This window comes from Corvus kubaryi, unplaced genomic scaffold (genome assembly GCF_017639235.1).
Source record: "Corvus kubaryi isolate FWS band 111438036 unplaced genomic scaffold, C.kubaryi_AGA036_p1.0 37179, whole genome shotgun sequence".
Lineage (NCBI taxonomy): Eukaryota > Metazoa > Chordata > Aves > Passeriformes > Corvidae > Corvus > Corvus kubaryi.
Genome location: NW_024581049.1, coordinates 1,010,794 through 1,019,846, shown reverse-complemented (window position 1 = coordinate 1,019,846; position 9,053 = coordinate 1,010,794). Strand labels below are relative to the sequence as shown.

The following is a 9,053-nucleotide window of genomic DNA, read 5'->3' as shown; positions in this document are numbered from 1 at the left end:
CGGGACATGGCACAGGTTTGTCCCCTCATGGCAGTGACAGCCCAGCTGCCACCCTGCCCGTCCCATCGAGGTGCCCAGTGAGGCTGAGCCCATCAGGACCGTGCCCATGGGATGTGTCAGGATAAAGCAAATCCTCCTGTAAGGAGGTGGTGGCTGACTTCTGGGGTAGCTGGTTTGGATTTTCCCGCTCTGGGTGTAGTTACACGTTGCTGCTTTTGTCCTGCCAGAGCAAAGCTTCCTGCAGGGAAAGCTGCTGGTTCCCTTTGGCTTTTGGGGACATGAAGGGGACAGGGAGCACGTCCTGGGCACGGGGAAGGGTTTTCCAGGGCTGCCCTTTCCCTGGCACCCTCAGCTGCTGGCTCTGACTCTGTTGCAGTTCGGATCTGGGACGTGAGGCCCTTCGCCCCCAAGGAGAGATGTGTGAAGATTTTCCAGGGGAATGTCCATAATTTTGAGAAGGTGAGTGTGCTCCACTCCTTGTTCAATTCCCCCTGCTATTAACTTCTCTCTAAATTGTTTTTTTCACTTCAAGTTTAGGCCAGAAAGGGCCTTAATAAGAACTCAAAGAAAGATGAATACTCAAAGTGGGATTCCAATTAAAGCCTCAGTAACAAGATTTCTTTGCTCAGTTCAGCTGTAATTAGCTGTAAATTAAGTATTTTCTACACTTACCATCTACTTTGTGTGAAATAACAAGGCACTGGCTGTTTGCAGCAATAAAATAAAATCTGTAATTACCACCTCGTCTTCCAAGGGAGATCATTAAAGTGGTGCTGGTTAAAGTCTCCTGGCGATTTTAATTCAAGGAGAAGGGGAAAACTGAGCAGATCTCTGCATGTTCTTTTATTTTAGAACCTTCTGAGGTGCTCCTGGTCCCCAGATGGCAGCAAAATTGCAGGGGGGTCGGCTGACAGGTGAGTTGCCACTGCATCCCTCTGTCCCCATGGATTTGCAGCATTCCTGGATCCAACTCTGAAGGCTCAGGGTTGGGTGTGAGATCCCAAACAATCCTCAGGAGTTTTCCTGATTTCCTCAGGGATGCGTTTCTGTTGCTTTGGTGTCTGTGGAGGAGCTTCTGACTGTTGTAAAATCTGATTATTAGTGTCAAAAACTGGCTGGGGATCTGCTCAGGATCCCCCAGCAGGGCCAGCAGGTGACAGCGACATCTTTGCCACTGGGTTGGACCCCTGGGTGTCCTGGCAGAAGCTTGGGAGGGTCTTTGAGAGCAGGGTCTGCGTGTGGGGTTAGAGGATGAGGAGCACAAATCCCAGTTACATCCCTGCATGCTGGGATTCCAGGGATCATTAGTGATCCCTCCTTTAACTGAGGAGAAATAAAGATCAATTAGCACACATCAGACTCGTGAATGAGAGATTCTCTAGGCTAAAGTCAGCCGAGGAGCGAAAGGGGCAGAGGGAGAAGCAGCACGGGGGCTGAAGGTCCCTGTGAAGGACACCAACGGCCCCTGGAGCAAATCCAGGCCCAAATGCAGAGCCAGGGAGACAGGAATTCCTGCAGGCTGGGGGCCAGGGCATGGAGCAGCAGTAATCAGCAGATTAATGAGTTTCTGGTAGCAGAGAGGCAGAACTCGAGCTCTCCCTGCCCACTTTTAGTGGGGCAGCTGTCCCAGCATAAACCTGAGCCGGGACTCTGCCCCCAGCCCTGCTGGGCACTGACAGGGAGAGGAATTCCTGCCTGGGAGAGGAATTCCTGCCTGGATCCCTGCGTCAGGGGCAGGCTGAGCCCTGCTCTGGGCAGCTGTGCCAGGAGTTTGGGTCAGTGGGTTCATTCTGCAGGTGCTGATGGAGCTCCTGGGGCAGGTCAGACCAGGCCACTCCAATCTTTCTGCTATCAGAGAGCTTTCAGGTTATTTTAATTGTTATTTTATTTTCATTTTTGGTTTTTTTTTAATTAATTATTTTTAATTTTTTTTTAATTTTTTTGTTGTTTTTATTGTTATTTTAATTTTTTTAGGACTATTTTCAGGAAAAGCAAAGCAAGGTTAAACAAACATTTTGTTTTGAGTACAAAACAGTCCCCCAGTGATTTCTCTCTCCTTGTGCACTGTGCCTGTGTTGGAGGGACAATCACCTGAATGTTTTTTGGGGTTGAGCCCTTCAGAAGTGTTGTAGTAAAATCAGCCACTTTGCCTGCCTTGCAACACCAAATTAAAAACCACAACAGCAGAGTGCCTTGAGAAAGCAACAGGGACAATTCCTGCCTGCTGGATAAGAGCTGGGCTTGAAATCATCCTCATTCAAGGCTTGCATTGCAGGCCTGGGGGCTTCCCTCAAGGAAATAAATCACGAATGGCACCAGCCTGAAAAGTTCCTAAGGAGGAGGAGTACCTGGTGCTGGTGCCCAGTGTCCTGTCTGGGCAGCCAGCAGGGGTTATAAATCATTCAGGGCTTTTTCTGGGGGTGAAAAGCAGCATTTCAGTGAAAATCCAGGCTGATTGTACAAACAAATCATCTTTTTTTTTTTTTGTCTGGTTTGCAAAGCCCTGCCGTGGAAAGGAAGGGGGAAACTGAGGAGCCCCAAAGAAGCCTGGAAGGGTCCAGCCTTGGTGTTGAGGGCTGAGGGAGGGGCCACCCATCCCCAGCAGGTCTGAATCCCTGCGGGAGAACCCTGGGATGCACAGTGACCTTCCCTGGGAGCAGGGGATTGCTTTTCCGAGTGTCCAGGGGCTGTCCCCCTCCCTCAGCCTCTGGAAGCCCAGGGATGCCCTGGGGGGCGACTGCAGAGCTGCTCTTCCCACCAAACCCAACTGCTGCCCTTTCCTGCTCCAGGAATTCCGTCTGAGCTGTCCATCACCTCCCCAAGGAGCGGGGTGGGCATCACCCAGCTGCAGCTCTCCCCAGCCACTGATTTCTCTTCTGTTGTTGCAGAGCTGAGAGCCTCGTGCCAAATTCCCTTCCCTGGTGCTGGGAAGGGAGGGAGGGAAGGAGGGAGGGAGGGGTGTGGGATACCTGTGCAGGTGAGCTGCAGCACCGCCTCCCCTGGGCCTGCAGGGTGTGCATCTTGTTGTGCTGCATCCAAATCTCCCTGGCCAGGCCAGGGCGTGGCTCTGCTTCCCTGTGGAGCTCCCCACAGCACACCCAGGGATTTGGGGCTCTGTTTCCCTGGCTCTGAGGCCGTTTGTAGGAGCAGTGGGAAAGCTGAGCTGGGCCTGGTGCCAGCCATTCCTTCCTGAGCTCCCAGGGAAGGATCCTGGCGGGTTCTGCCCCTCAGCTCAGGTGGGGGCTCAGGCCTGAGGGAGGGTGATGAGGGTGATCCCGTCACTCCCTAGTAACTGCTGGGAAGTGGATCATGTGGCACAGCCGGAGGAAATCCATCTCTGGAGCTGCTGGCTGTGAGGGATTGCACTGCAGCAGGGGCTGGGGGGCTCTGGGCCCCTCCTCACTGCCAGCCCAAGGTGATGCCTGGACGTGCAGAGAGTGTTTGGGGGTGTTTGTGAGGTGAGACCCCTCCTCCCCATTCCCAGTGCTGATTTTCTCCCTGTGCCTGCACTATCAGGGATTCCTTTGGCCTCACAGCTTTCAAATCCAAATCCCCTGTGCCCTGAGGGATGAAATGCAGTGCTGGCAGTGAGGTTTTTGCCTCTTGACCTTTTGATTCCTACCTGCTCAGCCCTCTGCTCTCCTGAATCAGTCAGGGCAGCATTTTTCTCCCGAGAAGTTCCTGTTTATCCGCACTCTGAGCTGTTCCAGCCAGCTCAGAACCACCTGGGGGTGCTTTCTTTCCCTGCTTCCTGCCCTCATCGGGCCTCTGTTGCAGGTTTGTGTACGTGTGGGACACCACCTCCAGGAGGATCCTCTACAAGCTGCCTGGCCACGCCGGCTCCGTGAACGAACTGGCTTTCCACCCCGAGGAACCCATCAGTAAGTGCTCCCCTCCTCCCCAGGAGGCAGCTCCAGGGCTCACTGAACTGCTGATCCTCTGGGAAGCAGCCCCCAAAATTGCCAGAGTGGCTCAGAGCCCCATTATCAGATTTAGGGGTGGCAGGGTCTTGTTTGCTCATCTGGGTGGGGGCAGCCTGGGCTGAGCACAGGGACTCTGGGAATGGGGTGGGGACACCCAGAGGGCAGCAGGGTGGCTCTGGGGGTGGCTGCCACTGCCCAGGGCTCGTCCAGCCTTCCCAGGGGCCACGAGGAAAGGGTTTGAGATGTCTGGGACGCAGGGATAGAACCGTGCTTGGGGACTCTGTGAGGACGTGGATCACCTGCGGTGTCCTGACTTCCCCAAAAGCTGTAGGAAGCAAATCAGAGAATCACAAAATCACAGAATCATGGAATGGGTTGGGTTGGAAGGGGCCTTAAAGCCCACCCAGTGCCACCCCTGCCCTGGCAGGGACACCTCCCACTGTCCCAGGCTGCTCCAGCCCCAGTGTCCAGCCTGGCCTTGGACACTGCCAGGGATCCAGGGGCAGCCCCAGCTGCTCTGGCAATTCCATGCCAGCCCCTGCCCACCCTGCCGGGGAACAATTCCTGCCCAAGATCCCACCCAAAGGAAGCTCTTGGTGCAGTGGAGGTGTCTCACACGTGGCACCACAGTCAGAGCTGGGTGATGCAGAGCTTGTGGTGGCTTTTCAGAGCCATTTTTACCCTCAGCAGGAGCTGGGACCAGGTTCCATCCCCATTTCCTGGTCCAGCATGGGCTGGGCAGGGGTGCAGGGTGCTGTGTTTCCATGGAAATGCTCACCTTGGCCAGGTCAGCAGCCAAAAATTGCCAGCAGTCCACCCCAAAGCCAAGCTAAGAGCTCGGTCATGCCAAGGGGCAGGGAGGGAGTTCTGGATTCATTCCTGGTTCTTCATGGCTCTTCCTGAGGCTGGGGCCGTGCTGGAGGAGCAGAGCCAGCTCCTCTCTGGGTGTGGGATCATGTGCCGAGCTCCTCTTGGGTCATCAATCACTGGGCTTCAGATAAAAATTAAAAAGCTGTTATTAAGAACCTGTGGAGTCGTGCAGCTGCTGGCTGTGAAGGCCTGGGAACGTTAATCCTATAAAGCAGTGCGGGATGCTGAGCTGCACGGGCAGCCAGGCTGTGGCAGGGTGACACACCCCGGGCTGCAGCTGGTGGTGGAGCCCCCAGAGCTCTCCTGGACAGGGATTAAACCACAGCTGGTGTCAAACCCGGCTCTTCTGGGTCATTCCTGTGGCTCTGTGCCTTGAATTCCCTGAAGGGGGGAAGGGCTGGAGAGGGAATCCTGTGAGGAGCGGCTGAGGGAGCTGGGATGGGGCTGGAGAGGGAATCCTGTGAGGAGCGGCTGAGGGAGCTGGGATGGGGCTGGAGAGGGAATCCTGTGAGGAGCGGCTGAGGGAGCTGGGATGGGGCTGGAGAGGGAATCCTGTGAGGAGAGGCTGAGGGAGCTGGGATGGGGCTGGAGAGGGAATCCTGTGAGGAGAGGCTGAGGGAGCTGGGAAGGGGCTGGAGCTCCAGGAGTGGCTGAGGGAGCTGGGAAGGGGCTGGAGCTCCAGGAGTGGCTGAGGGAGCTGGGAAGGGGCTGGAGCTCCAGGAGTGGCTGAGGGAGCTGGGAAAGGGGCTGGAGAATTCCTGAGGGAGCTGGGGAAGGGGCTCAGCCTGGAGCAAAGGAGGATCCAGAAGGGAAAAGCTCTGCAGCAGAGCCTTCCCCAAACTTCCCTCACTTTCTTTTCCCCTCACGTTTTCCCCCACTTTTTTATTTTCCCCTCACAGTGAGGGAGACCCTGAGGGGCTGGAGCGAGTCCAGGGCAGGGAAGGAGCTGGGAAGGGGCTGGAGAATTCCTGAGGGAGCTGGGAAAGGGGCTCAGGCTGGAGCAAAGGAGGCTCAGGGGGGCCCTTGTGGCTCTGCACAAGTCCCTGACAGGAGGGGGCAGCCGGGGGGGTCGGGCTCTGCTGGCAGGGAACAGGGACAGGAGGAGAGGGAACGGCCTCAGGCTGGGCCAGGGCAGGCTCAGGGTGGATTTTGGGAACATTTCCCCATGGAAAGGGCTGTCCAGCCCTGGTGGTGGAGTGCCCGTCCCTGGAGACGCTCCGGAGTCCTGTGGGTGTTGGTGGCCCTGGGGCTGGCGCTGGGCCCGGCGGGGCTCCCCAGCCTCTCGGGTGCCGTGGCTGCGGGCAGGGCGGCTCCGGGCAGTGGGAGCCGGCTCCCGGGGGTTTTCCCTGTTCCCAGGGCATGGAGGGTCCTGGGGCCGCTTTCCTGGCCGGATGGGCCCTCTAGCGGCACTCGGCGCTCCCGGGGTGGAGCTCGGGAGCCTTTCCAGAGCTGTTTATCCCCCTCTCCCTCCACTCCCGGCTCGGCCGTTCCCGCCTGCACTTTGGGACACTCGGGACAGGGGATGGCAGCGGCCAGCGCGGCCTGGGGTCGGTGTCACTCGTTCCATGGCTTTTTTTGGGAAGCAACTGAAATTCGGCTTCCAGCAAAATGAGGAGTTCAGTGCTGTGGCCTTCGGGAGGTCTCAGACCACTGGGAGAATTGTTATCTTCTGTTCTAATTATGTTCTATTCTCATTTTTATATTCTAATTGTTATGTCCTATTCTCATTTTTATATTCTAATTGTTATGTTCTATTCTCATTTTTATATTCTATTTGTTATGTTCTATTCTCATTTTTATATTCTATTCGTTATGTTCTATTCTCATTTTTATATTCTATTCTAATTGTTATGTCCTATTCTCATTTTTATATTCTATTTGTTATGTTCTATTCTCATTTTTATATTCTATTCTATTTGTTATGTTCTATTCTCTTTTTTATATTCTATTTGTTATGTTCTATTCTCATTTTTATATTCTATTCTATTTGTTATATTCTATTCTAATTGTTATGTTCTGTTCTCATTTTTATATTCTAATTGTTATGTTCTATTCTCATTTTTGTATTCCATTCCCATTTTTATGTTTACTTTGTTGTCTTCCTTTCTTCCTCCCCCCCTCAGTTCTCTCCGCATCCAGTGACAAAAGGCTCTACATGGGGGAGATCCAGTGAGGCCCACGAGGAGCTGGTGGGATCCGCGCCCTCGGGATCCCGGATCTGCGGGAGCTGGATGGATTCTCTCCAGTGGAGAAGGTCACAGCAGCTTGGTGTGGCAGCCCAGCCCACCCTGCTGCAGCCTGTCCCCTCTCCACATCTCACTGTGCAGCTTTTTCTGCCTCCCCTTTTCTTTGGGGAGGCAGGAAAATTTGGGATTGAAAGGAATTCCGTTTTGGCCGTGCCACTGACAATGAAACCCTTCTCCAGATCCCTTGAAATTGAGGAGTTTTGTTTCAGTTCCACCCGTGGCCTGTAAATTCCCTGTCCTGTTTCTCTTGGGTTTTTTTGATACAGTTAAAACTGCAATAAATGGCTTTTTACACAGCTCAGTGCCTGGCCTTTATTGCTCTGGTTCCTTTTCTGTTCTCCAATATTAAATCCAAGTCCTCACCTGTGGCTAACCAGGGAAATCATCGAGGTTGAAGTCAGGGAATGGTTCCCATCCCATCCCACCCCTGCCATGGCAGGGACACCTCCCACTGTCCCAGGCTGCTCCAGCCCCAATGTCCAGCCTGGCCTTGGGCACTGCCAGGGATCCAGGGGCAGCCCCAGCTGCTCTGGCAATTCCATGCCAGCCCCTGCCCACCCTGCCAGGGAACAATTCCTTCCCAAGATCCCACCCAGCCCTGCCCTCTGGCACTGGGAAGCCATTGCCTGGGTCCTGGCCCTGAATCCCTTGTCCCCAGTCCCTCTCCCAAATCCAGGGAGCATCAGCTTCAGCAGGGTCCTGTCAGCTGCTCACATCCACCTCCCGTCATTACCGTGACTCCCAGCGGGAATGGCAGGCGGGATCCCATGGGAATGGCTGCTGCAGCCCTGGGCTTGTCCCTGGGCTTGTCCCTGGTCCCCTGGGGTGTCCCGGTGTCCCTGCCCTCAGTGGGTGAGTGACAGGAGCCCTCGGGGCGCTGCTGCTCAGGCCCGGGCAGATCCATCTCCGGATCCCGATGGATGAACGGCTCTGAGCGGATAAACCCTCCCTGGAGAGGAGCAGGCAGGGCTGGAGGCACCGGAGGTTTCTTTTTAACTGCAGAGGGTTAAAGAGCCCTGAAACACACGGGAAGAGGGGCTGGGACTGCCAGGAGGGACCCAGATATTCTGGAGTGAGAGCCTCGTGCCCAGGGATGAGCCCCTTCCTCCTGGCTGAGGAGGGGCTGCCACGTGGATTTAGGGCTTAATTAGAGCCTGTTGTAATCCCAAGGGTTTAGGGGTTTATTTGGATCCATACCCCAGTGTCAGAGGGGAGGGAGACCCTTGGGGCTGAGCCAGGACAGCAATCCTGAGCTTTGCCAAGTCCTGTTTGGTTAAAGGAACAAAGAAAGGGTTTTGTTTTCCTAATTCCCATCCCAAGAACCTGCAGGGGAGGGAGGGAGGGAGGGGCGTCATTCTGCCCTGAGGTGTGGGGAGTCCTGGGGCTCCTGAAGCCTCTGGGTGCCCCCTCCCAGGGTGGGGCAGTGGGGGCTGGGTGGAACCAGAGCCCACCCTGGGGTCTGTGGGTGTCACCCCCTGTGCCCCCGGACACCCCTCCATGGCCTGGGCACGATGGACACGGAGCCATGACCCAGATCGGGGAAATGATCCGGATTAAGGGCAAATCCTTGGGCTGAGGGAGCAGCGGGATGGACAGAGCCAGGCCTGGATGGACAGAGCCGGACCAGGATGGACAGAGCCGGACCTGGATGGACAGAGCCAGGCCTGGATGGACAGAGCCAGGCCTGGATGGACAGAGCCAGACCGGGATGGACAGAGCCAGAGCCTGGATGGACAGAGCCAGGCCTGGATGGACGGAGCCAGACCGGGATGGACAGAGCCAGACCTGGATGGACGGAGCCAGACCTGGATGGACAGAGCCAGACCTGGATGGACAAAGCCAGACCGGGATGGACAAAGCCAGACCGGGATGGACAGAGCCGGACCTGGATGGACAGAGCCAGACCTGGATGGACAGAGCAGGCCCTGGATGGACAGAGCCGGACCTGGATGGACAGAGCCAGACCGGGATGGACAGAGCCAGACCGGGATGGACAGAGCCAGACCGGGATGGA

General features: G+C 55.7%; 1 protein-coding gene across 1 annotated transcript in view; it reads left to right on the top strand.

Annotated features, from left to right (window-relative positions):
- SNRNP40 (small nuclear ribonucleoprotein U5 subunit 40) overlaps positions 1-7,335 on the top strand; it is an 11,503-nt gene extending 4,168 nt beyond the window's left edge. The window contains exons 6-9 of the mRNA XM_042021950.1: positions 377-459; positions 853-914; positions 3,778-3,881; positions 6,917-7,335. Of these exons, the coding sequence (XP_041877884.1) occupies positions 377-459; positions 853-914; positions 3,778-3,881; positions 6,917-6,966 (299 nt within the window). The 3' untranslated portion in view covers positions 6,967-7,335. The remainder of the gene's footprint in view (positions 1-376; positions 460-852; positions 915-3,777; positions 3,882-6,916) is intronic.
- The last annotated feature ends 1,718 nt before the right edge of the window (positions 7,336-9,053 follow it).